Here is a 27,901-nt window from a genome sequence, read left to right as displayed (position 1 = left end):
CTAGAATGAGCCGGAGAAATTTATATCCCGCTCTCTTTCTTTTATTCTCATTGTTGAATTGTGTATAGGAGAGAGAGAGGGAGAGAGAGAGAGTTTCCTTATCAAAGAAAGGTCACTGTAGCAATGAACAAACTGAACATGGTGAAATCGGAGGTGAAAAGATGAATTGTACATAGTAAATAGTCTGTATGTTTTTACAAGTGAATGGGAGAGTGTGATGAATGAAGCTCATTAGTCATTTGGAGCGTGTGTTAGAAAGAGGAAAAAGGCCATTCTGCAGCAGATGCATACACACAACGGCGTATCAGTATTCATCTTACTTTTCATTCATTTGGACAAGCAGATGTGTGTGTTTCTAACCTTTCTTATCTTTGATAGACATTTATAGTAGCATCGTAGTAAATGTTAGTGCACATGGACTATTATTTCAATGAACATCCATATGCAAATTGCTCACTTTTACTTCATTTGCTTTAGTGTATCAATATGCACCGCAGGGCAAACTTTTTTTTGTGAACTCCTTGAGTTTCTTATCATTATTAAGCTTCATACCACAGTGCTGCTGAATTCTTGTTTCTATAGTAACAGCTAATGCAAGGACTTGTATGGTGGACGCTCTACAATATACCGTAAACCTAACAATAAACGTAATAAAAAGTGTTGTTATTTACCATAAAAATGTTTGATCATCGCTACGTTGAAGATTTCTGAAAGGAGATGTTTACTTAACATTTTTGCAAAGAGTCTCCAGTGTCAGCGCTTTGTAACAGCCAGAGGTAAAGCCCTAAGTTTCCTGACACACGAAAGCCTTCAGGATGGAGGATGTGCTTACCAATTTCTGTGTAACATGACAAGCTATGTTTTTTTGTCTTACTAACTTTGAGAGAGAAGAAAGTGAGGCTAGAGAGGGAACGACTGTTTACAGCTGCTATACCGTAAGTGAAAGGAGGAAATAACATGTTTCATGGACGTTCCGCAACACTACTTGTAACTATAAATGAATAAAAATTGTGTAATTCCTTAATTAATAAAAATATAATTGTTGCCAAATTGCTGTTATACAAGAGGAATAAAACACCTCAGGATGTGCGGTTTTTCGAAAAATAATCAACTTCAGAGTGGTAGCAGTAACACAACTTTTGTGTAGGGCCACATCACATCATTGATTATTTTCCTAAAACAGCATGCCCCCCAAAGGTTTTTATTTATTATTCAATTAGCACAAGAGCAACAGACATAAGAGGGTATCAAAGAATGGGAGTTACATAAGGAGAAAATATACACATACTCCATCAAAATATGTGTATTTAAGACTGGCCCGCTATAAGATTTGAACTGAAAAATTGAATTGATTTGTTAAGCCAATTAAGCCAATAGATAAAAGACTCATTCAGTCGTAGCGTTACTTGAAAGACAGATAATATATATGATCCAGGTATATCAAGATTAGGTTCGTAAGTCCCAAACACTTTTCACTTATATAAAATGAGCTAGATATAGATACAAAGCTAGAAACAGAATGGTCAGAAATATTTGCTTCTTGCAAAAAACAAAGAAAGGGTGAAGGAGAAAGGAGAAGGTGTTTTAATTAACATATTCCATAAATTCCATTCCATGTGTATCCTGTCCTCATCAGCTTTCAGTGCCCATGGCAGTTATTTTGTATCCAGACATCAGTTTGGACATTGTGATGTCTGGGAGTTGAGGCTAATGGGGTGTGTTTGTACGACACAGTGTCTCTGTTTTGTTTCGAGTCAGCTCGTTTGCTCTCCCTCCCACCAGTCGTCTTCGAGTGTGTTTCAATGGCCATGATACGAGCTTTTAAAGAGCAACATTCATGACATCATGCAATACTTTCATTATGGACACACACACACACACACTAGCAAATACACGGCTTATATGAAAAGTTCTGATTTATTATTTCCTCTTTTTTTTTTTTTTTTACTGTTGTCTCATTTTCTTTTTTTCATTTTCACATTTATGGCACCCAGCTGTCTCTCCTTGTCTTATGAGCTCCTACTGATTAAATGGATCCAAAATAAATCTTTTTTTTTTTTTATATCTCATTCCAACAAATTAAAATTCACAAGCTTGCTCTTTAATATCAGTGTTAGTGCTATATGTCTAGTGTCATTCATCTGTTTGGTAGACGCGTATTTGAATAGCAATCTCTGTCGGATAAGGCCGAGGTGAAAGAAATTTGATAAGGTGAAGCCAGTGCTTATTCTGCTATAATGCTATGTATAAATAGATTGAAAAGTATTGGCAAACATAGAGTCAAGCTGGCCTTGAGAGATAGATAAACGGACTTTTGGCTTATCTGTTTACTAGTGTGTGTTTTGTGTGTACGTGTTTGGATGGCTGTTTTGCACTTGAGCCAGTGAACATATTATCAGGTTAAATCTGGAGGGTTTGAGTGTACATGGGTGTAGAGCACGGGGTTTAAAGTATAATGTGCAAGATAGGTGTGGCATAGGGTGCATAGGTTTCATGGCATAGTGTGCCAGGGGGCAGAGGGTTTAGGGCAAAGGATACATGGCACACAAGGTCCAGCAAATAGGAGGTAGAGGATACAGGTTATAGGGTGCAATGCTGAAGATGGATGGCGTAGGGTTCATGTCATAGGGTTAAGGGCATGTGATGCATGACATAAGGTTCAGGTCAATAGAATTCAATTCACAGGGTTTAGTTCATAGAATTCAATTCACAGGGTTTAGTTCATAAAATTCAATTCACAGGGTTTAGTTCATAGAATTCAATTCACAGGGTTTAGTTCATAGAATTCAATTCACAGGGTTTAGGTCTTAGATTTCAATTCACACTGTTTAGGTCATAGGGTTGAGGTCATAGGGTTTAGGACACATGAGTCATGGTATACAGTGCAAAGCATAGTTTATTTAGATGTCGAGGGCATAGAGTTCAGGAAATACATTATATAATGTAAATAACATAAGGGTTAAGGGCATAAGGTGCAAGCGTGCATGTTGTAGGCAGTAAGGTGTATAAGGTCCTGGTCAATACGTTTCACAAGGCATTTAATTCATAGCCATCAAAGTCCTTGGTGAAAAGTCTTCACATTTATACTGTCCAGTGAATTTAGCTTATCACTATTAGACATCTCTCTTTTTTTTCTCTAATGTTCTTTTTTCTTTTTTGGAGTTTGTGAGGATCTGAATCTCTCTCCCTGTGGGTTCATGCTTGGATGGAGCAGTGTGTGTAGTGTGACTCTGATGTTTGATTTGCTGATTTGTTGTTTTGGCAGCAAAAGCAATCTGGATCAGTGTGAAGTCTCTCAAAATTCTGTTCAGAGTGATGTCTCCTCACTCTTCTTCAAAACAAATAGCCTGTTTGATGGACATTAATATTTTTTGTAAAGGTCAGATTTATATTACAAATTATTTTTGAGTGTTGGTGTAAATGTAGATAACCTTAACTGTGTGGTCTGTTTGAATTTTCTTTAAAAAGTCTCACTATATTACTGTGAGCAGAGTTTCTTTTTGTGTTTATTTAATCACAGCTGACAGCAATAAGCAGGATTGCTGTGCTAATTGGTGTTAAGCGAGAAAGTGTGTTCCATGTGGACTGTATCTATGAGCTGTGTGTGAGTGTGTGTGTGTGTGCATATAAAGACTCATTACCAGCATAAATAGATATTGAATGCCATGTCAGAGATGAAGAGTATTGTGAGATATGGTGTTCACGCTTCACTGGGGTCTCTTAACAACACATCTGGGTCCTGCCTGTTAAACTCTTATATCATACATCCAACTCCCCTATCCCCCCCCGAAACCCCTTGTGTTTTTTTTTTGTTTTTTTTAAGATCAATACAACTTTGTATAGGCAGCTTATGTAATTGCTGTAAACTTAAATATTGTTCATTCAAAATCCCAATTTCTATAACTTTTTGCTTAAGCATTTACACTAAATATAGCTAAAAAATGAACAATATATTTAATACTGATATTGATAATAATTATCAATATATAATATATATATAAAACAAATAATCTACATTAATATATAAGGTGTTAGAGTAGGAGTGTCTACTTTCAGTGTTTACCCTTAAATCAGCTGACATTGCGTATAATTTCAGTTTAAAAATATTATTACTGCAAAACTCACTATAATGTGTAACTTTATATCTCACACTCCTCCACATTTCCTGATTGCACCAACTCCCTGTTAGCTAACACTCTCTCCCCTTTATACTTCACAACAGCACATGAATATAACATTATTTTACACATAGTGCAATGTGACAGAATGAAACTGTTAATAAGAAGTATGCACTCATTAACAGAAATAAAAGCATCAAGAAAGCTAAGGAGACTGGGAATCTGAGAACAAAGCTTTTCTTGTGAGTTGGTGTTGGTATTGCTTCCACCGCACAAGTTTCTGTCTGTAAAGATCAGCTCAAGTTTGATAGCTAATGGAATAGTGGAAGCGGGGTCGTGGTCGAGCGCCGAATTGTGAATGGAGGGCGGAGCCGGAGAAGGTGAGTGGTAAGGAATGCACACCTGTGGGGAATTTGACTAATGAGTATTCTGTGTTGCAGTGAGCTGGGGCGATTATAAGAGTGAGAGAGGCAAGTGCCTCGGGAGAGAGACCCCGTTACAGCACAGAGCTGTGTGCGGGCGAGGGTATGTGGCTGAGGAACTTAAATAGACCGCTGGAAGCGGAAGAGAAACTGAGAATAAAACACCCCCGAGTTGTTCTAAGCCTGCCTTCTGCTTCCTCTTTTTCACCCGAACCCGGGAGATTGGGTTACAGGAACCAATACTGCAAATACCTAAAAGTGATTGTCTCCTTTCTGGCAAGTATTATGATAGGTGTCTAGTTATTAGTTCCCTGACTTTGACGTAACTTTTAAAACAATCATAGTTATAATACAAAGCTAATTAAAATTGTGCTAAGAGCATTAATTTAGCTAGCTCCTTGCCTCACCTGAACCAAGAATGTGGTGACTTTTTACTGTCCATATTCCAAAGTAAATCCATGGTCTTTTTTTCCAATTTATTTTTGGTTAAAGTTAAAATGAGGCTAAGAATACATTGCTTAATAAAACAATTTATGAAATAAAAGCAACTTTGTATGCTTTTATGCAAATGTTACTTAATGATGATGGGTTTTATAGTCCAAATGCTGCAAAGTTTCAAGTATGGATGCAATTGGGTCACTTTTGGTCTACCATACACTAGGTCCAAAATTTTCTTCTATCTGGCTTTGTCCTCTGCACACACTCTCTTTCTCTCTCTATACCTCTCTCCCATTTCCTTTCTTGCTTGAGCATGAAGAGCACCTCTGATTTGCGTTCACATCTTTGCACTCCTTAAACTCACCTGTCAGGAGAAACTCAGTACATGTAAGTGGCTATAGACTGTCAGAACAAGTGTGTGGGTGTGTGAGAGAGATAGGAAGTGTGTGTTTGTGCATATGGTTACAGAGGTTTGAGGGGGAAGGTGTGTTCCCAAAAGCTATTAAAGTTTGATTCTCCCACTCCCACACACTTTGAATAATTCAACCTGTCGTTCCTTTTCTTGGTTTTGAGTTCACGGCATCAGCTCTTCCTCCTTTCCACACTTCTCTCCTTCTCTCTACTTCCTTCTCGCTTTCTCTCTCTGTCTCTGTCTCTGTCTCTCTCTCTCTCTCTCATGCTTCCTATTACCTTTCCTCAGCTACCAATATGTAGCTTAATACTAACATGATTTCACTATTAGTGACTGGTTAAATTCTCCATGTGCATGGTATCACCTTTAGGCCCAATTTGTGCTACTTGACTTTGTCGTGAAATTCCAGTGGTTTTTAAGCTTAAGGACACTAAGGGGCAGACGTACCTACATCAGGAGGCATAGCTCAAAACACAACTTAATTTGGCTGGAAAATGTGCTGGTAGTGCCTCTGAAATTAAAGTTTTATTTACTAAAGCTGTAGCTAATTAAGCAAACCTACTAAAGTGATGGAAAAAGCCAACCAGAGAGCATGGGATAGTAAAGCGGAATAAATTTTTATTAAATAAAGAAAGTTGGGTCAGAACAAGATGGTGTGGAAGGCACTAATGCAGCTGATTACTGTTTAAAGAAGGTTGGGTACTGAATAAGCTATTTTGTATAAAACCTTGCAGTTAAACAATACCCAATTTTGCTCATGGACAACTTGTATAACATTTGGAAAATTGGAGAGTGTCCAAAAGTCCTGTTTACTGTGTTGAAATTTCTTTGATAGATGTGAGGAAAATGATCAATGCTTTCCTGATGTATGCACTATGACCAAGCTGGCCAGATCTGTGTGACAAAAGCAGCCCAAGGCAGCATTAAAATCAGCCACACCTCCCAATTCTCCACTCTTTTATGCACCACTTTTTTGCATTTTCCACGTGAGCATAGGTACTGTGTAAGGGAAGAAGCACACTTTGTGTGTTCAGACAGAATATGGTCTAATTATGCTTCTTTCTCCCTTCTCTTTGGCTTTTCAAATTATGTTTTGATTTTTTTGTGCGGAATTTGATTCTGCATTTATCTTGCCATTCTTCCTATTCTTTAAAAAAACCACTTTTCACTTTTTTTCTCTGCAGACTAGGTCTTCATTAGCCCTAATAGAGCTTTATGATTTATTCCTCAATTTGTCTGACTCTGTTTTGGTTCTCCCACAGTGGAAAAGATATGTATGTGTGTGAGAAGTGGAGACTAAAGAGAATGAAAGTAGAGAAATGTGCGACAGAGCAAAGTCACAGAAAGGGAAGGAGCAAAATGAAATGACACAAACAACAAAGACAGTCTGCACTTTCTCCATCTCTCTGACTTTCTCTCTCTCCCTCTATCTGATACTCTCTGTTATTTCTCAGGGACATGGCTGTTCTGCTGCCAGCATGCCTTCACCTTAAATACCCCTCAATATTAAATATGTCTGTTTTGCTGCCATTTCTTGCATTTATCGGCATAAGCTGTCCCCAAACTAAAGAAAGAGCTTCTGTAGACACTTACTGACCAGGTGTATATATGTATATATAATATTATAATCTCACATTAATTATAAACACCTTATTGTGTACTGACAAATGAGTAAAAAAAAGGGGTAAAAAAAAAAAAAAAAAGCAACATGCCTGAGGTAGAACCATGACCTGTTCATGGTTGAATAGGCATTTGCCCTTGGTAGAATCAGGATGTACCCCTGTTAGAAACAGGACATACCTGTTGTAGAACTAGGACCTGAAACAAGACAGCAGACCACTTATTTATCTCTTTACTTACAGATATCAGGACATGCCTATGAGCATGATAGAAAAGGTACATGGTTTTAGTAAAATCAGTAAAATAAGGACATTCCCCTGGTAGAATCTGGACCTATGCATGGTTAAATATGGACATGCAAGGGGTAGAATCAGAATATGCCCCTGGTATAATCAGGACATATCTTTGATATAAATGGGAACCTGCCCATGGTTAATAATCTGGACATGCCTGGAGTAGAACCAGGACATGCCCCTGGTAGAATCTGGACCTGTCCATGATTTAATAGGGGCATGCTTTGGTATAATAAGGGTCTGTTCATGGTTTAACAGGGACATGTCCTTTTTTTTTAAAAAAAAAAAAGGCAACATGCCTGGGGTAGAACCACGACCTGTTCATGGTTGACTAATGGAAATGCAAGGGATAGAATTGGTATTTGCCCTTGGTTGAATCAAGATATGCCCCTCTTAGAAACTGGACATACCTGGTGTAGAACTGGGACCTGTCCATGGTTCTATAGGGACATGCCTGGGTTAGTACTGGGTCCTACCCATGGTTGGATAAGCACATGCTTTGGGTAGAAAATAGAACTTGCTTGGGGCAGGATTGAGACCTGTCAATTGCAAAATAGGGACACATGATCTGGGTTGAATTGAAACCTGTCAGTGGTTGAACTGGTTCACGTCCATGGTACAATCAGGGCGTGCCGTTGACAGACCAAAGCAACAAAAGCAGTCTTCACATCTTAATCTCTCTCCCTCTATCTCTGGCTCTCAGTGATATTAAGGTTCTGCTACCAGCATGCCTTCATGTTAAGTACCCCTTATTTTAAATACTATTTCTCTGCCATTTTCTGCATTTTCAGTATCAGTATACAAATTAAGAAACATCTATGGGAGACTGGAGGCTTTTGAGGTAGAATTTGTTTAGAAATTTAGAATATGTTCCATGATAGGGCCCCATTTTGAATTGGCAAATAGAATAAAGCTTGGCAGATTGAATGGTGGACTTCTCTATTATGGGAATCTGGACAGGTAGAATTGGAACATGACCACAGTGGCATAGGCATGAGTCCATGGTGGAGTTGGGGCATGACCTTGGTGAAGTTGGGATGTGCCAGTGGTGAAATTTGGATGTGTCCATGGTGAAACTGGGTTGCTTCCGTGGTGTAAATGGGACATGACCGTGGTGTAATTAGGACATGACCATGGTGGAATTGGGGATGTGACTATGATGGAATTGGAATGTGAGAGTCAGGAGGTGTCCATGGTAAAACTAAGTATTGGCCATTGGAAATTTTGAAATGTCTGTGGTAGAACTGTAATGTGTCAGTGGTAAAATTGGGATATGATGAACTGAGACATGCACACGGTAGAAATGGAACATGTTGGTGGTAGTATTGGAGCATTCCCCTGTTAGAAACATGTTTTTGAATTGAAACCTGTCCATGGTAGAATCAGAATGGCCGTGGTAGAACCGGTGTGGCCATAGTAGAACCGGACTGCCCATGGTAGAACTGGAATTTCTAGATGGTATGATAGGGCTGTGCCCATGAGATAATAAAGATGTGTTTGTGTAACAATAGGTATGTGTGTTGTAATAGAATTGGGATATATTTGTGACAGAATTGGGAGGTGTTGATTTTAGAAACAGAAAATACCCATTATAGAATTGGGACATTCCCAAAGCAGAGTCGTGACATGCCCAGGGTAAATGTTTTTTGTTTTCTTTCTGTCTAAAAGTTTAAATAGTGAGCTATCATCAAGTCTTGGCATGTTTGAGGTTCCATAAACATTAATTGAGATTCATTAATGAAATATTGTGGAGTTTTCACACATGAGCAATTTTTTATGCTTGGATAGTCATTTAATAGAATTTGGAAAGCTTTTGGTCTGCTTCCATAAATACACTTATTCACATGATCTGCCATAACATTTAAACCACTGACGGGTGAAGTGAATAATATTGATTATCTTGTTTCAGTGGCATCTGTCCAGGGCTGGGATGTATTAGGCAGCAAGTGAACAGTCAGCTCTCGAAGTTGATGTGTTAGAAGAAGGACAAAATTGGCAAGCGTAAGGATTTGCGCGACTTTGGCAATGGCCAAATTGTGATAGCTAGACAACTGGGTCAGTGCATCTCCAAAATGGCAGGTCTTGTGGGGTGTGCCCGGTATGCAGTGGTTAGTACCTACCAAGAGTAGTCCAAGGAAGGACAGCCGGTGAATCTATGACAGGCCCAAGGCTCTTCGATGCACGTGGGGAGCGAAGGCTAGCCCATCTGGCACAATCCCACAGAAAAACTACTGTAGCACAAATTGCTGAAAAGGTTAATGCTGGCTGTGGTAGAAAGGTGTAAGAACACACAGTGCATTGCAGCTTGCTGCATACGGGGCTGCGTAGCCCCAGACTGGTCAGAGTGCCCACGCTGACACTTACAGTGGGCATGTGAGAATCAGAACTGGACCGTGGAGCAAGGGAAGAAGGTGGCCTGGTCTGATGAATCATGTTTTCTTTTACATCATGTGGACGGCCGGGTGCGTGTGCGTCGCTTACCTATGGGAAGAAGGCATGCCGGCGGAGGAAGTTTGATGGCCTGGGCAATGTTCTGGTGGGAAACCTTGGGTCCTGGCAATCATGTGGATGTTACTCTGACACGTACCACCTACTTAAACATTGTTGCAGACCAAGTACACCCCTTCATGGCAATAGTATTCCCTAATGGCAATGGCCTCTTTCTGGCCGCCAGATTCCCCAGATCTCAATCTGATTGAGCATCTGTGGGATGTGTTGGACAAACAAGTCCGATCCATGGAGGCCCCACCTTGCACATACAGGACTTAAAGGATCAGCTACTGCTGCACCAACATCTTGGTGCCAGATACCACAGCACACCTTCAGAGGTCTTGTGGTGTCCAAACAGCTCGATGGGTCAGAGCTGTTTTGGTGGCACAAGGGGGACCAACACAATATTAGGCAGGCAGTTGTAATGTTATGGCTGATCGGTGTATATACTCTGTGTTCTCCTCCCTATACTCTATATTCCTCTACTCCCACATTCCTTTTTCATAACCCACTTTGATGTATAATTGAGCCCTGCTCCATGTCCTTCTTTTCCCTCTCCTCTTTCTTCCCTCCCTTTCCCTGGAGAGAATGGAGGGATGAGAACAGCAGGGAAGAGGAACTATAAGATAGAAAGAAATAATGAGAGAGGGAGGGCCGTTTTTGGTGTTCTTCATCAAGCTTGTGTAGAGATACTGAATTCATTTGTGAGAAGTATACAGGAATCGCTTCGCTATGCCTAGTTCACAATGACACTAATCAACTGTGTTTCAGGGGTTGTCTCACCTGGTGGTCAGAAACAATGACAAACACTGAAAACACTCTCCAGGTAAAGAAGGTGTGTGTGTTCTCTGTGTGTGGTGTATAGGAGGGAACTAAAACAGATCTGTCTCTGTAACTGGAGTTTCATACTCAAGCTGAGATAACAGTGTATGCCATTTACAGAGGAACATGTAGAGAAGAATGGATATAGACAGAGACATTAGAAGAGAGAAGGACAGATAGAGAACATGCAAAATCATGCAGAAAGAGGCAGAAAAATGGAGACACAGACAGAGAGGAAGAAAGAAAGAGAAATGCAATAAGAGAAGAGAAGTGAGAGACAGAAATACACAGAGGGAGACAGAAGGACAGAGAGATGATAAGAGGGAGAGGGGGAAGCAGAAAGAGAAATGAGAGACAGAGACAAAATATAGACAAAGACAGACAGATAGAGATTGTGTTTTCACATTATATCTACACGTGAGAGTGCAGACAGATTTAGAGTTTATAGAATGTTGGGGAAAATGTGTCTGCGATTATTTATATCAGAAATTGGACATCGAATTTATCTCTGCAACTATCAGTGCTGCTCACACCAACCCAATCTCATGTACAATTTGTAAGATTTGTAACAAGCAGGGGCGAGTTTATTGGGTTTCTTATAAATGAATTGATTTAAAAAAATCTACAGCTGCTGACCTGCCCCTCGTGTTAACCATAACCAATCAGAACATCTCATATCAATCTGTGAATTCTTAGTTATTAGACTGTATCTAACGGAACTTTTTTCTTTTTCCTACACTCATTCGTCTGTCTGTGCATCTCCGCTGTGTCTCATGCTGCGGCTGTAAACTTTCACTCACCATGGTGCAGGAAATTCAACAGACTCTCTCTCTCTGTCCCTCTCTGTCTCTCTCTCTCACACACACACAAACACACACGCACACACGCACATACAAAACACGACACAGTAGATACGCTCTGCGATTTTATACGCCATCCTGATGTTCCAATCCTGCATGAGAAACAGTGTGTGAGAGGTGTTTGGATGCATTTCTCTAGTGATTGCATTCCATGCGTGTTATCTAACAAAACCAAAGATGAATGGTGTGTGTGTGTATGTGTGTGTGTGTGTGTGTGTGTGTGTGTGTGAGAGAGAGAGTGAGAGAGAGAGAGTTCCGCATGGCACTGAGGTCTTGTGCAAATTTAGTCATGTGTATGTACTGTACATGCAGTACAAAATTACACATGGCTACATATGATCACTAAGAAGTAGTCAGCCCTGGTATCCTTGGCATGACAAGACAGGTGTTACAGTTTTAACTGTGTAAAAAAAACACAGGGTGAAAATAAGAGTAAATCTTATGAGAGTAAACTGGTAACTTAGTCTAATTTTATTTTAGTAAACTATAGATAAATCTATAGGTAAATCTAGGAGCAGGTGTTAAAAAAATAACTGCAAGACCTTTTAAACAAGATAGCCTTAAAAAAATACAACATACAAGGTGAAAATAATAGTGAGACTTTTTAATAGTGTACCTAGTAAACTGATAACTCACTGTAGTTTGATAAATCTTTCATAAATTTTAGAAATTCTAACAAGTGGACTGTTACTGTAGTGGCATGTATTGCTACTTTTACTGCAAATAAATGAAATGCAGATATTGTGATATACCAAAAATCATTATAGTACTGTACTTTATTTTTTTAAATTATTTCCAGTTTCATTTGTAAATATACTTTTAAAAATGCTTAAATGACTGCGCTTAGTATTTCATAGATTAATATACTTGCCTTAAAGCCCTTAAAATTATACTGTAAATTATTGTACTTCCTCAAGCTCATTAACATGTCAGTAGAAAAGACTGACTTTAAATTTCTTTTTTTAAACTTTTTTTTCCCCAAAGAAATAAATTACATGGAGATGAAGCATGGAGGTTGTCTGGAAAGACAAAAACGAGTGAGAACCAATGTCTGTGGAAAAACAGTGGCAAGTTCTCTAAGACCACAGAACATGCCACTGATTTCCTTACGAAATTGTACCTATGAGAATTGCTGCAGTTTTAAAGGCATATGATCACACCAAACACTGATTTTTTTTGTGTATACAACACTGGATGGAAATATCTAATAGTTATTTCCTCACAGAACTCTTTTAAAATATCTTAAATACAATTTCAAAAGGTTCACCTTTTTATAGCAGCCATAGCAACAGCTTTGTACACTCTTGGCATTTATTTCTCGGGAGCTTCATGAGGAGAACAGCTGCATTTCCAACAGTCTGGAAGAAATTCCCACATGCTGAGCACTTGTCGACTGCTTTTTCTAAACGAAACACACTTGTTGGTGAAACCCACAAACTAGTGTGTCCAAACTTTTGATTGGTGCTGTACCTGATTGCTTTTTTATGGTACACCTATTTAGTAGTCTGTTGCACTTTTTTTGACCTTCAGAACATCATATGGATTTTTTTTTGGGGGGGGGGAGGCCATGGATTTTGTAAGGTAATGGATCAGGTCTTTTACATGTTGAATCGTGTGGAAATGATTGCAGCCCTTTCAACCAATGAACAGTCACCTGATTCAATCTGATCTTTAGATATGCTGTACTGTCAGTTAATACAAAATGCACACCATCACACCATTCAACATGCCAGGACTCCAGGGACTTCATCAAAAAGATGCTGCATTTGTCTACCCGGGTATCTCATCAACAGTCCATTTTCTTGTCCCTTGTAACAACCTGATAACGTTTTGTAGCCTGATAAGTGCATTCAGGGATTTGTTTGGTTGTGGCTCGCTTGTTTGCTTGCGTGATTCTCCCCATTCTCTTTTTTTCTCATCCACTGTATCTCTAATGACTGGATGTTTCTCAGTAAACCTTTAAAATGTATGAAAATCCCAGGTCTAGGAGATACTAGAACTGGAACTACAGTATGTGGCAGCATGCCATGTTTAAAGTCACCAGGGACACTTACCAATTACAACACTCTAAACAATTCTCACATCAGCTGATCTGAGCTATATCTATCACACATCCCATGACTTGTTAAAATGTGTGAGGTTATAGTTAATAATCAGACAACACTGTGACTACTAAAATGAAACCTTTTGATTGTAGTGTGTACTGTATCCAACGACTTGATTTACTTTGCAATTCACCAAGACTTTTATCGGCCCATTTTTTGAGGCAATACTATGTTTTTGAGGGAATACTATGTTTTTGAGGGTATACTATGTTTTTGGGGGAATACTGTGTTTTTGAGGGTATACTATGTTTTTGAGGGTATACTGTGTTTTTGGGGGAATACTATGTTTTTGAGGGAATACTATGTTTTTGAGGGAATACTATGTTTTTGAGGGTATACTATGTTTTTGAGGGAATACTATGTTTTTGAGGGAATACTATGTTTTTGAGGGAATACTATGTTTTTGGGGGAATACTGTGTTTTTGAGGGTATACTATGTTTTTGAGGGTATACTGTGTTTTTGGGGGAATACTATGTTTTTGAGGGAATACTATGTTTTTGAGGGAATACTATGTTTTTGGGGGAATACTATGTTTTTGAGGGAATATTATGTTTTTGAGGGAATACTATGTTTTTGAGGGTATACTATGTTTTTGAGGGAATATTATGTTTTTGAGGGTATACTATGTTTTTGAGGGTATACTATGTTTTTGAGGGAATACTATGTTTTTGAGGGTATACTATGTTTTTGAGGGTATACTATGTTTTTGAGGGTATACTATGTTTTTCTCGACACTGAGAACACACAATCCGATTACATCACAGTGCTGTCAATCAGTCAGCATAGCTTCAGATACATCTCCTGCATTGTACAGTCATGTTTGACACTCACCGAGCTGTCAACAAAGATATCTGCTGCAGGATCGTGTACCGGGAGGGGACATTTTTTTTGTTTGTTTGTTTGTTTTTTTTTAAAGCTGTGTTTATAATTTTGTCAGTATAAGGTTCTTACAAGGATAGAAAGACAAATGTGTGTGTGTTTTTGTGCATGATCAGGGTTAATCTACATGTTTGTGAAATTCTTTTCAATTCCATTTTATTTCATTCAATGAAAAACAAAGCACCATTTTTCTAAGACTGTAGCTGAGTTAGCATGGTCAGTGACTGTAAGATGAGAATGTAATGTAGGGGATGTAAGCATGGATTCTTACTTTTATACATAGGTAGTTACTTTATATATTTTATCAACCATCATTCGTTCTTAGATTAAGGATTCCATCTAACACTTGAAATGATTTTTCTGTTTGTCCCTCTAGAATAACCTTTAACGTTTTTGCGATAAAAGGGTTTTCTTCCAGAAATGGTTCAGAGTAGAAACTCTTCAAAATGCTAGAATCTTTAGCCATCCAAAACAGGGGTTCTCGTATTTTTTGCAGCCAGGGACTCTTTTAACTCTAAAATCAATTCCAGTGCAGACATATTTAACATGAAAATAAGACTTCCTAAGAGTTCCCAAGAGATATAGCATTACTTATTGTCATGGATATTTAATGTAACTGAGCTCCATATGTCATGGCTTGTGGAACTGGTAAACTAAAGCGAAGTACACATCACGTTTTACACTCCTCACACGTGTCCTCCTTTCTGAGAAACAGATTATGTGCTTGCTGTCCATAAAAAACACCATGGGTAATTAGCTGTTTACGTTTGGAGTATATTAACATAAATTTTTAAGTTAAATACATGCAAATACATGCTGATAGCAGATTAATGCATGTCGTTGTTTCTTTTTTCAGGCTGTAGTATAAACAACAGTTGCTTCATACAGTTTAATGAGGGAAAAAAATATTATTTTCACTTTTGTTGCTTTACACCTGTTCTCTTCTGACACCTTAGGCACTAAGCAATCTTCAGACTTTTTTCCCCTTCACCAAGCAGTAAAGTGTGATAAATTGTATTAACTTAAAAAAAAAAAAATGGTACTGAAAATATTTTATGCTAATATTCCTTAGTGCTAACATTCAAAGCAGCACTTGCTGATCTTATTCATTTCATTTCTGATTTCTGGTAGAAATTTATTTAATCAATTACTTATAATAAAGCTGCTGTAATTAGTGCTCACACACACACAAGCACACACACACACACACACACACACACACATATGCACACAGATCAGATTTATAAACCCAAAATAGTAATACAATCTCACCCACTCTTTACTGCACATATATACATAACCAAAAAACAAGCAAAGGATGTCACGTACATCCCACAAAGGATGCAAGGAGGTAATTTGTCACGTGTTAGTAAAGTTAACACAAAAAGGTTGAAGGTTGCTTAGTCACTAAATGTGCAACAGTGATCCAGGAAGTGACATCACACGTGAAGTTATCATATTTATGTGATGAAACTTTGAATTTGTTTTGGGTTTACGTGTTTGCGTAAGCACAGTGCTTGACTGTAGGATGAAAGAAGGCCTCTTATATACACACACACACGGAGTTGTACAAAGAGTCAGAGAAAATGGAATCAAATAAGTAAATGAAGTCAGAGTGTTGCACCCCCTCAGGCGACACCCCTTTATATGATAATCAACCTGCCTTCATTTGCATTTAAAAATACATTTCACCTTATTACGGAGATGAAGGGGAGAACACAGCGGAATGAGTGATAGTGATGAAGAGGAGGAAGAAGAGAAAGTGACGCTTTTGTTCTTCTGTGGTGACAAATTTATAATGTTTCTCAAATTGCACTGAATTTAAAGGTTGTTGAAAGGAAAATGTTTCAGATTATTCTCAGTGTCCCATTACTGAGTTAGACTGTTTTCTCACTAGGCTTATTGTGTATGTAAGAAATAAAATGATAGGGTGCTGGATTATTTCCTTTAAAAACACACCCTGAAGTGTTTTATTCCTCTTATACCACAGCAATTTACCAGAGTTACAATTTTTAATTTATTAATAGCCAACATATTGCACTTTTTAACTACATATATAGACCAGAAAGCATAAACCTCTCTGTCCTTAAGACTTTCTCGTGGTGGAAAATGTACTGACAGCAAAAAAGCACTGTGGAGAACCCCGTATATGAGGGTGTGGAGGAAGACTCGGGAGGCAGGCGGAATTTTAGCTGAGCTCCGGGCTCGTGTTTATTCAGTCCATGCTTTTCAGTGCACTTTCAAAAACTCAACAAGAACAAAACAACTCAACAGAAATAGGCCCATCCCAGACTCGCAGCTTACATTCTGTCTAGTTCAAGCTGACGCTCTGAGGCATGTGAGTTTGTGTGTGCGTGCATTCGTGTGTGTCTCGCCAGCTCCGCTAGCTACATCGCTGTCTCTCTCTCTCTCTCTCTCTCTCTCCCTCTCTCCCTCTCTCCCCGGTTATGGGTGTCACTGAAAGCACAAAGAGACACAAATGAGTAAACGAGTGGAAATAAGACACAGGTGAGAATCATCACGTGTTACCTGCTGGTTCGACCCTCCTCCTCACCGTCTATGTGTTTTTTAAGCATGTTTATAATTATTCTTATATTTTGTAGATTATCTGCCATACAGTTTCCTGTGTAGGTAGTTATGGAGACAGTAATATATTAGAATGAGTGTATTAATGTAAACCTGTGATTTGAATTACAGCCAGAATTATTCTTAGAGCTGCTATTATAGAAAATGACTCAAGACCTTCTGACCAATCAGAATTCAGAATTCAGTAATGTAGTGGTATACTGCCTTAGCTTTCGAAGAAGAAGGAAAATGCTTTTGCAACTACGGCACCAAATACCAGTGACATCCCAAAACCAGGGAAATTGTTCTTTGTAGAAACAAAGCCCTTTGAAAATATTGCCACTGAAATATTTCAGAATGAAATGCGGTGTTGTAAAGCTCCTTATATTCTCTCTTTAATGGTTTTAACATCAACACACAGCCCTCCGTCTTGGATGTATTCATTTGCTCCAGAAGCTGTGAGTGGGTTTTTAAGGTGGAATAAAGCACTTGGCACTGCTCAGCACTTCAGATACCTTTTTTTTTTTTTTCTTCAACTTTTGATATTGCTTTGCTGTAGTGAAAAAGAGTGCTTTGTGCTGCTTTAAACTGCTCACATTGTTGTTCTCTCAACTGAATCAATTAAACTACATGAATTAATCTACATATATATACAGTACAACCATGAAATCATGTCAAATAAAAGAGGCAATTATCTCCCTCTCTTTCTCTCTCTCTCTCTCTCTCTCTCTCTCTCGCTCAGTTCACTCTAGTCAGCAATTCAGTCTTGTATTCCATTCATTAAATTAAATTAAATTAAATTAAATTAAATTAAATTAAATTAAATTAAATTAAATTAAATTAAATAATCTGCATTCTATTTACCATTTTATTTAATTTCATTTTTTTCATTTCTCAATCTTAATTCCAATCATCTTATTTGGTTCCATTACATTCAATTTTATTTAAATCCATTCCACTTGATTCTATTCTATTCTATTCTATTCTATTCTATTCTATTCTATTCTGTTCTGTTCTATTCTATTCTATTCTATTCTTCCACTGTTTTAATGCCTTCAGTGTCGTTTCTCTAGTTTGGCCAAAACAAAATTGCATAAACCCTCCTCCATTTTCTCTGTCTCTTTCTCTCTCTCTCTCTTTCAACAGAATTGTCTTTACTCATAGCTTTGTTCTTAAAAAAATAAAAAAATAAAAAGCTCAAGCTCTTTGTCTCTGTAGATTCTCTGGAGCATTCTCTCTCTCTCTCTCTCTCTCTGTGTCATTGGCTCTGACCCTGACTCTTGTCCTCAGGGGCTGTGAAAGCAGGATGAATTAGTGAGCGTGAAAACGAGGATGAATGAGTGAAAGAGTGCAGAATGGAGTGAGCAGTCACTGTAGTGCTGTTCTGTGTCCTTGTGTTTTCTTACAGGATAGACAGTCATGTTCCTATCTCTCTAAGGGTCTCATGCTCTCTTCTTTTTCCTTCTCTTCTTACATCTCTCTCTCTCTCTCTCTCTCTCTCTCTATCAGCCCTCCTCTTAAATGCAATGCTGTAATTTCTGCTTGGAAAACTGAGTTGGAAGTGAACATTCTATTCCTTCGTTTATTTGTTCCCACATGCTTAGATTCACATTAGGGCTGCCAGATAGCTCCAAATACTTTTGAATATTAATGAGTTTATCATTTGGAGTTTATAATTACTTCTGCAGACAGAGGGAACTTTGGCAGTAGTGATAATTATGTCACTTTTTAAGCTCAGGGAATAGCACAATTGCAGTATCATCATTGTATCTTAAACTTCAATATGTAAATAGGCGAATATATATACATATATATATATATTTTTTTTTATATGTTATTGTCACTGTAATAATCTGCCACCTTCAACTTGTCTTCTCACAGGAGTGTTCATTCATACATTCATTCGTTCACTCATTCATACATTCATTCATTCATTCATTCATTCACAGTCAGTCATTTATGGCCAGATTTCTAACAGCTTCCTATTCACTACATATGCCCACTGTATAGGGTATAAATTAATGATGTTGTAGTTAAGTTAGCATGCATTGTATACACACACACACACACACACATACACACACTGTCCTTGTCTCTTGTGTGTGAGGTCAATGGCTTGAGATCATTTGGTGTGGCTCAGTGGTTCTCAAAATCATTCACCACTTCTTCGACCTGCCATCATCTAGATAGAGTGTGTGTGTTTGTGTGTGTGTGTGTGTGTGTGTGTGTGTGTGTACTGTTGTCATCATCAGCCCTTATTCACTGGCATTAAAGAGAGTGATGAACATAAAGACAGCTTTGGCCCTGCATGTTGTGACCAGTCTGTGAGTGACTAGGAAGAGTGAAGTACTGGGATGCTTCATTTTGCTTCATCACACACACACGCACAAACACCGTCCCTCTCAATCTAAAAGCAAAGCAGTGATGGAGGGATGGAGAGAAGACAGGGAAGTGAAATAAAAGATACAAAGGAAATAGTAATAACAGCTGATCATGAGCTGAGCACAAAGCTCACAGTCACAGTACAACTGAATTGTTAACTCCAACATCTGAAGCCTTGTATTAACACTTATCATAACATCATCTGTTTGGCCTTTTGGTTGACCAATTCATTTTAGCTACAACATAATTATTGATGAAAAGATTTATAGACAACCAGCTTTCAAATTTCATGAACAATAATGACAAAATGGATGAATGTTACTGTAAAATGGAACTAAAAATATAAGGACATTATCAAAATAAATACAAACAGTGAATTTTTATATTATTTTGCTTGCTCTTTAAAGAATTGTTCTTTTTGTTTCCACAATTTTTGAAATTAAAAAAAAAAAAAAATATATATATATATATATATATATATATTTTTTTTTTTTTTTTTTTTTTTTTTTTTTTTGGCTTATTCCTATGATAGAACCTCTGAAAGTTCCCTGTAGAACCATACAACAGGTGAACCTGAGTAGAACTCATTCTCACAAATATCTTATAGGTTCATATTTTTTTTTTTTATCCTATCAACTCTATATGTGAGGTTCACCACACATGTTTATACACACACCTCTGTTTCTTTTAGGATGTTGAACTGAAGGACATTGAGCGTCTGCTCGTTCAATAACCTGTTGAATTATTAAGCAGCTCATTTCACAGCTGATAGATGGAGATGTGTGATGAATGAGAGTGTAGTGAGCTCACTCACTGCTGCATTTCACACACCTTCAGACATGGAATTCACACAGTACCTCTATGGTATTGCTTCAATAATTTGTTGGAAGAATTGACCATGGGATATCAATATTAAAAAGTTTCACTATTTAAAGTGGGTTTCTCCACATCAGTAGGACAGATAGCTTTTATATTAACACATAAATGTTTTTTTTGGCAGATACTTGTGAATAAAACTACATCTAGCTTGTATTTTTATTTTTTAAATATGTAGTTTGCGTAAACATTACGCCTTTTTAAAATTAGAGAAGTAATGGGGTCTGGAGATAAGATTTCCTTGCATGCTTGTCAAATAATCTTGCCCGAGGATGCATGTAATTCCGTCTGGATTAGCTGAATGTCTGTAAAAATTACACAGATGAGTGTGGCATTATGACAACAAAAGAGCTGAGTGCATAATATATAGCTTCCTCTGCTCATGCACTAAACATTGTACATCCTGTAAGTAGGGCTATTTTGAAATAGAAGAAAATAACTTGATTTTCTGCCTAAATATGACATTTACAAACCATATTGTAATCTTACATCCTATTTTCAATGAAAGCTAATTGCTTTATATTACGACCATTTAATATAGGGTTTAAGTCTGGCACCACTAGTTTAGCTCGTGAAATGAAAAGACAATTTGCTGTATTTCTTTTTCTTCTATGTATTTTCCACATTCTTTCTTTCTCCCATCTTTCACATCTCAGTTCTTCACCGTGTAATGATTTGGAGTCATCAGAGTTAAATTCTTTCACTCTGAGAGAAGGCGAGAATAAAGAAAGCAGCAGAATAAACGAGAGCAAGAGACTGCTTGAGGAGAACAAATACGGATGTGAACATTGCAGAGTGTGAGTGATGCTGAGTAAAAGAGAGCCAGGCTGAGCTGTATAATCATGCGCCCAGTTTCCTAGATGTACTAAGCGCAGCTATCGGAATCTGGCCTTTGAGCTAGCGTAGGTGTAATCAATGTCACATTGTTCAGAGCAGCTGGACAGATCGACCCTTGCCTCTATGGTGCCGGGCCTTTAGCAAAGAGCACCATCGCCTGCAAATTGCGCCACAGTCACCATTCAGCTCCGCTTCGGTTTTGTAGCATTATGCTAAGTCCCACTCATCATCCACACAAAAGCCCTGTTAACCCCTTAGCCCTAGCTGGTAGCTATACTTAACACCCTGCTTAGTTTTAACCTTCTCTACACGCCTCCTCCATTATTCGGCTGTCCCCTCGGCAAAAACGAAGCCTCATAATTGTAATCATCCTCGCCTCATGAGGTTGTGCCCGAATATGAGCAGAACATATTCACATGCGCCCACAACATTTTCACATATGGGCTTAAATTCCTAATACACATGTAGACTCAGTAGCCAAGTGACTTTTTTTTTTAAATTAACATGATAACATTTGTTTAAAACTGTACTAAAAGTTTTGCTAATGCATTAAAATGCGGAGTAGGATAACAACTATTTCATGGTCACTTGTTCAGTGGGGTCTAAAAGTTTACTACTGTTAAGAACTAAAAGGAAACAAAAAACAAAAAAAAATCTAAAAAAAATAAAAAAAACCCTAAAAAACCTTAAAAAAAACCCTTAGTTTTGTTGTGTTTATATAATGCTAATAACAAACAAACTGCTTTACAAGAGTAAGGGCTAGCAGCAATACCACATGAAATAAATCAAACAAATAACATATTTTTCAGTAAGTTATTGTATTATTCTGAAAAAAAAAAGTTGTTGAATTGTCTCATTCAGGCCATGTCTGTGGTGCTAAACTATGTTGTATGTTACTGTACTATACTCTATAGTATGTGTGCTATCAACAGTGCTGAACTATCCAAGTTCAGTACTTTATTCCATGATGTTCTCTGTGCATGATGCTGAACTGTCCAGTTCAGTACTTTACTACATTACTATGTATAGAATATGTGCTGTCTATGGTGATTTCAGGAGGCACGTATGCTGTACTATACTGTGTAACACATGCCCTTTCCATGGACCTGATCCACACTGTATGGTACTATACTATGCTCTGTAGCATGTGTGCTGTCCATGGCACTGAACTCTTCTATTCAGAACATTACTATAGAATAGATGCTGTCCGTGGTGTTGACCTGTCTTTTCTACAGAATATGTTCTGTCCATGGTTCTGAACTATCCAATTCAGCACTTTATAATATTATAATAATATTCTGTCTAGAATATGTGCTGTCTATGGTGATCTCATTCGGAACTTTACTATGCTCTACTATACTGCATACCACATGCCCTTTCCATGGTGCTGTGTTAATATACTATACTCTATAGCATGTGTACTCTCGTGGTGTGTTTTTCACCACGAAGTGCATTTTGTTTAATGTACACCCCAAAATAAAAACTTTTGTTTTGTGCTATTTTCTTTCTTTCTTTGGTTGCCTACCGAACCTACTTGGCCACTGGGTGGCTAAGATTAAAAAAATGAGTAGGCCAGACACATAATTTTCCTGTCTCGGATGCCTGGGCTACTAATTTTGTCCACCACTGCATACGTACTCTGAGTACTGTCTTTACACTGGAATTAGCCAACAGTTTCATAATATCAGAAAAGGAGATGGCATCCGTCCCACAATCATATTAAACTCATATCTGCACAGAAACCCTAAAGCTCTCTTGTAATGATGTGAATAAGTCAGTGGTTTGAAAAGTGGAGATGAGTGTAATTACGATGCGAGTACATTGGGCAGCGTCCAACCTTTAAATGAGTTCGAGCACAGAGCAGTGGGTCAGCAGGTCTGCTTTACTCTCTGTAATAAAGCCCTGTTATGTTCTGAGGGCCACTTGCTACAAAGACAGATGTCTCACCCCTCCCTGTCTAACCTTCTAACCTCAAACCACATCATCTCTCAGCCCGTGCCAAGCTCCAACACTGCACGCATGGAGTCAGTGGATTGGATCGCCTGTCTTTTTTGACCCCACTGACCCTCTGTTTTTTGCCAACCATTCCCTATGAGGCTTTCTGATGACGAAGCTCACAAATCCGTCATCCTTAATGCAGCATGAGATCTTTACCTCTACACTGTCTCTCCCTCTCTCTGCCTGTCTGTCTTTCAAAGTGCTTAGAGGAATAATCTCACTCACATTACACACCAAGGCTCCAGTTGAAAGAGTCCAGGGACTCCCAGTTGTATTTGCACTTCTTAATGGCTATTAGATGTGCCCTCACTCACTTCCTCTTGTTCTCCAGCACATGGTTGTTGACTTTTTTGTCTCTGCTGTATTACAGTGTTTGATGTCTTTTTTATGCTTCATTTTATCCCATGGGACACTTTCCTTCTCACTGCTTTTCTTGAAACCTTGTGTTTTTTTTTTTTAGTTTTTTTTTTTTACAAGATTATTAATATGCATGCCTTCCCCATTCCCCTTGATTTACCCTATTCATAGCCATTACTGATGGTACATGAATATTTTATTCTATTTCAGCCTATAATATTGACATTCACTAACCGAGAGGGCTAATTCTCAAGAGAATGTGGCTTCCTGTTGCATCTGTGCGTGAAAACGATGTTATCTAGGTCAGAGCTTATGTTTTTTTTGTTAGCGGGTACGGTGGCTTAGTGGTTAGCATGTTTGTCTCGCACCTCTGGGTCGGGGGTTCAAATCCCACCTCTGCCCTGTATCCCTGTGCTTCAGGGTTTTCCTCTGGGTACTTTGGTTTCCTCCCCAGTCCAAGGACATGTATTGTAGGCTGATTGGCATTTCCAAATTGTCCATAGTGTGTGAGTGTGTGTGCAATTATCCCCTGCCTTGTGCCCAGAGTTCCCTGGGACAGACTCCAGGCTCCCTTGCGACCCTGTGTAGTAGGATAAGCCATACAGAGGATGGTTGGATGGATGTTTTTTTTTTTAGATTTTTGTCTTAATGGATTTTGATTTCTCACTTATTTGGAATGTGTTAGTGGAAGTTGAATGTAATGTTTATGTATATTATTTACAGTTTCATATATTAAGTTTAAGGACAAAACCTTTCCAAAATGGTGAAAAATTGAGTTTCTCTGCTAATAATATACTTTGCCATCCTTACTTTAACAAAAAAAACAAAAATGTATTTTACCAAACTGACATGGACTTGTCGTGACTGAATATCACTGTTAATGAGATAATTAGATGAGATAAATGTCATTGTGTTATCTCTGTGGTTTGGACACCTGGAGTTGTCAAGTGAAACACCCTTTCTGGTACGTAGCAAAGCCTTGACTCTTGAACACTGTGTCCTGCTGTTGTGCTTCAGTGAGTTCAGTTGGCTTGGTATTTTATGGTTAGAGCCTAATCCAGATCCCATATCTTTTGATTCTTTTCTAATCCTCTTTCCTTTTCATCTCTTCTATCTTTTGCTTCATGCTCTTTTATGTTCTTGCTGTTATCATTTATTTGAATCTTTCCTAATCCTCACTTCTCAAAGGACGGATACTCACAGTTCCAATAAACAAAGAATTTCCAGACTTTTTTCAAGAGTGTGCATTTGTGTGTAGAGTGACAGAGTAAAGTCTGCAGCTCTCTCAGTTTACTGTTCACTATTTAGCAATGAATTTTTGAAATATGGCCTAATTATTTGACTTATTGCACCATGGCACAAAACTAGAATAAATTTAAATAGTTCATGATGTGTGTTTTCTTTGTGTGTGTGTATATAGGATACTTCAGTGGGAACATCAATCTTCATGGTCAACGCTACAGACCCGGACCAAGGCACTGGGGGAAGTGTGCTTTTCTCATTCCAACCTCCATCTCCCTTCTTCTCCATTGACGGAGCCCGGGGAATCATCACTGTGTCGAGACTTCTAGATTATGAAGTTACGAGTGCCTACCAGCTCACCGTCAATGCTACGGTATAGACATAAACCTACGCACATGGACACACATATATTGTTTTATTGGTCTAACCAAGTAAACGTAAAATATTACTTCCTCACATTAGCACATACGTTGCAACACACAACAATAAGAAAAGTAGAATAAGAAGAAATAATGAAATAAATAATGGTGATATTGAAGATTAAAAATGATCATCATGTGGATTATCACAGCAAATATAATTGGCTTCAGAACTTTGACATAAGGTGCACTGCTTGAGTTATAATTAATTAATGAAATTATTTATTTATTCATTTGTTTGTTTGGTAGGTAGGTAGGTACAATTTTGTGCCTAGGTATGAATATATTTAGCTAATAGTTTTAAGGACATTTCTAGAACAATCCAATAACATTTGAGGGAACCTTGTCGGATATGCTAAATGTATAGTTAGAACATGCAGGTTGTAATGTTTAAAAATGTTTGTAGACCAAATAATTTTCAATTTAGGATTAATTTAAAATTGTGATGGATGATGGATTGATGTTTCGTTTTCTGGCTCAGGAATTAACTCCACCCCTAGTCAGTGCTCATCTATTTCCCCCGTAATTTAATCATAATAATAAAAATAATATCAAATCAAAATAGTAAAAATTTAAATAATCAAAATAATAAAAATTAATAAAGTGGACAAGTATCACGTTTACACGTCTACAACCTTAGGAGGACAAAACGTGTAATGGGGACAAAATTGGAAATGCACTGCACTGTATAGAACCGTGATTAGGAACCTTGTGCTCATTTTGTCTTTCATAGTACAGTAACAAAACTTTATGTATGCTTATTTTTATTTCTATTACAGGACCAGGACAAGCTTCATCCTCTCTCCAGTCTGGCTAACTTGGCCATCACTCTCTCTGACATTCAGGATAGGGACCCCATCTTCACCAACCTGCCCTACAACACCAATGTAGAAGAGGAAGCTCCGCTGGTCAGTGCACACACCCACTCGTGTTACAATTCTAATCTGGAATTGGAACCGTCCAATATTTCATTTCATTTCCATCCCAACCACATTTACAATTTTTACAATCCCAAACTCCCAGAGTGATTCCGGCTTCAAAATGGCAGCTTCTACTGGTTTTAGCTCTGTGACTTCCTTTTATGGATAGTGTGAGAAACCACACATGCAAGCCTGATGTTAAGGTGATTGTGTGATGATGCTAAAATGGAGGCCATAAACATTCCTTACTTTTTAGCTATATTAGCCTTGTTGCTCCAGTGCAAAAACTAACCCAGGAAACTTTAGCCACCAAACATGTCTAACAGTGATTGAATATGTTTGGAGTAAAAGCAGAAAAGTGCAGAATTGTATACATTTTTGATAGAGGTGTTCCTTAAAAGTAGGTTAGTAGAGGTCTTCTACACACACTCACACACTCGTCTTTCTACAGTGAAATGTCAGGATTTCTATTTGCATGAATATTAACAGTATGTGACAGAAATGAGAGTTGGTAACTGGCTGATTCATCCAATCAAGGTCAGACAGAGAGAGAGAGAGAGAGAGAGAGAGAGAGGTTTCCATGCTTGCTGATTCTTGGCTCCCTGACTGAGGAAAATCTACTATGACAAATGTGTGATATGGGTTGCCAAATCCTCTCTGGCTTTAAGCTCTAGTCCCCTAAAGCCTGAATTCACTCCATTAAAACTGCTTTTCTTTTAACAGTTGCAGGAGACTAAAACAAATCTGTTTCACACTGTTTTCTTTTTCTTTTTTATTTGGTGTGCTGCTGTATATTCTATTCAAATGGTAACAAATGGATGTGTCAGGGATGGACAAATCATAAATACATTATCTAGCCCACCAGGCAAGTAGAAGCTCCAGTGTGCTGCCCAGTCCCACGTTTTGGTTGCCCAGAAACTGTATGGCCAGCTAGTTAGCTAGTTAAGCACATTAATACGGATGGAGGGGAATGAAGAAGGATCTATATTCCAGTGGAGGGGAAGACTGTGTAGCCATAGTCCTTATCTTCTCCTGATAAAATATTTGATGTAACATACTGACAAAAATCACCAAGTTGTTGGCAAACAGTTTGATTATGGCATGTAATGTTGTCTCCTCTTTGCAAAATATGTACAGTCCCTTCTGAAAGTATTGGAACACCAATTCTTTTGTTTTTGCCTTAAACTGAATACATTTGGGTTTAAGTCAAACAAAAGATGAATATGAAACGATAGATCAGAATTTCAGCTTTCATTGCTCGATATTTATATCCAGATGTGTTAAACAACTTAATATGTAGCACCTTTGGTGGCAGACCACCCAATTTTGGGTCATTGTCATGCTGCATGATGAGATTCCTTGGGTTTAGGATCAAAAGATGAATATGAGACGATAGATCAGAATTTCAACTTTCATTTCTTGATATTTACATCTAGATGTGTTAAGCAACTTAGAACTTAGAAGTTCCTCCCAATTAGATCGGATGCATTTCTCTGTAAATGCGTTGTTTTAGCATTTTGAAAAGCATCTTAAAAATACACACATACACACACATACACAGCACACAAATACACATCACATGTTGGTGACGTATCTAAACTGTTGTTTTGTGTTTCGGTGTCTTTAAAATGACATTTCAAGCCTTTTAGTGTCAAACACCATTTGGCTGTCATACTCTGTCCCATGAGAGAGAGAGCGAGAGCGAGAGAAAGCGAGAAAGAGACTGAGAGACTATTGTGAACATGAGCATTTGGCTGAGTGAGCACTGTACATGTGTGGACAGCAGAGGAATAGCTCTCAAATAATTTCAGCATCATTTCCCTTTCCTGAGTCTTTTTCTCTCGC

At 38.1% G+C, this 27,901-nt stretch overlaps 1 protein-coding gene across 3 annotated transcripts in view; it reads left to right on the top strand.

The window, feature by feature from the left end:
- The window catches only part of cdh23 (cadherin-related 23), a 229,770-nt gene that overhangs the window by 65,457 nt on the left and 136,412 nt on the right, over positions 1-27,901 (top strand). For all 3 annotated transcript variants that reach the window (XM_026939035.3, XM_053232580.1, XM_034302581.2), the window contains exons 7-8: positions 24,896-25,090; positions 25,916-26,044. In XM_026939035.3, coding sequence (XP_026794836.2) covers positions 24,896-25,090; positions 25,916-26,044 — 324 coding nt within the window. The remainder of the gene's footprint in view (positions 1-24,895; positions 25,091-25,915; positions 26,045-27,901) is intronic.

This window comes from Pangasianodon hypophthalmus, chromosome 3, assembly GCF_027358585.1.
Source record: "Pangasianodon hypophthalmus isolate fPanHyp1 chromosome 3, fPanHyp1.pri, whole genome shotgun sequence".
Classification (NCBI taxonomy): domain Eukaryota; kingdom Metazoa; phylum Chordata; class Actinopteri; order Siluriformes; family Pangasiidae; genus Pangasianodon; species Pangasianodon hypophthalmus.
Note: the sequence above shows the minus strand (reverse complement) of the source record. Positions and strands in the feature narration are given on the sequence as shown.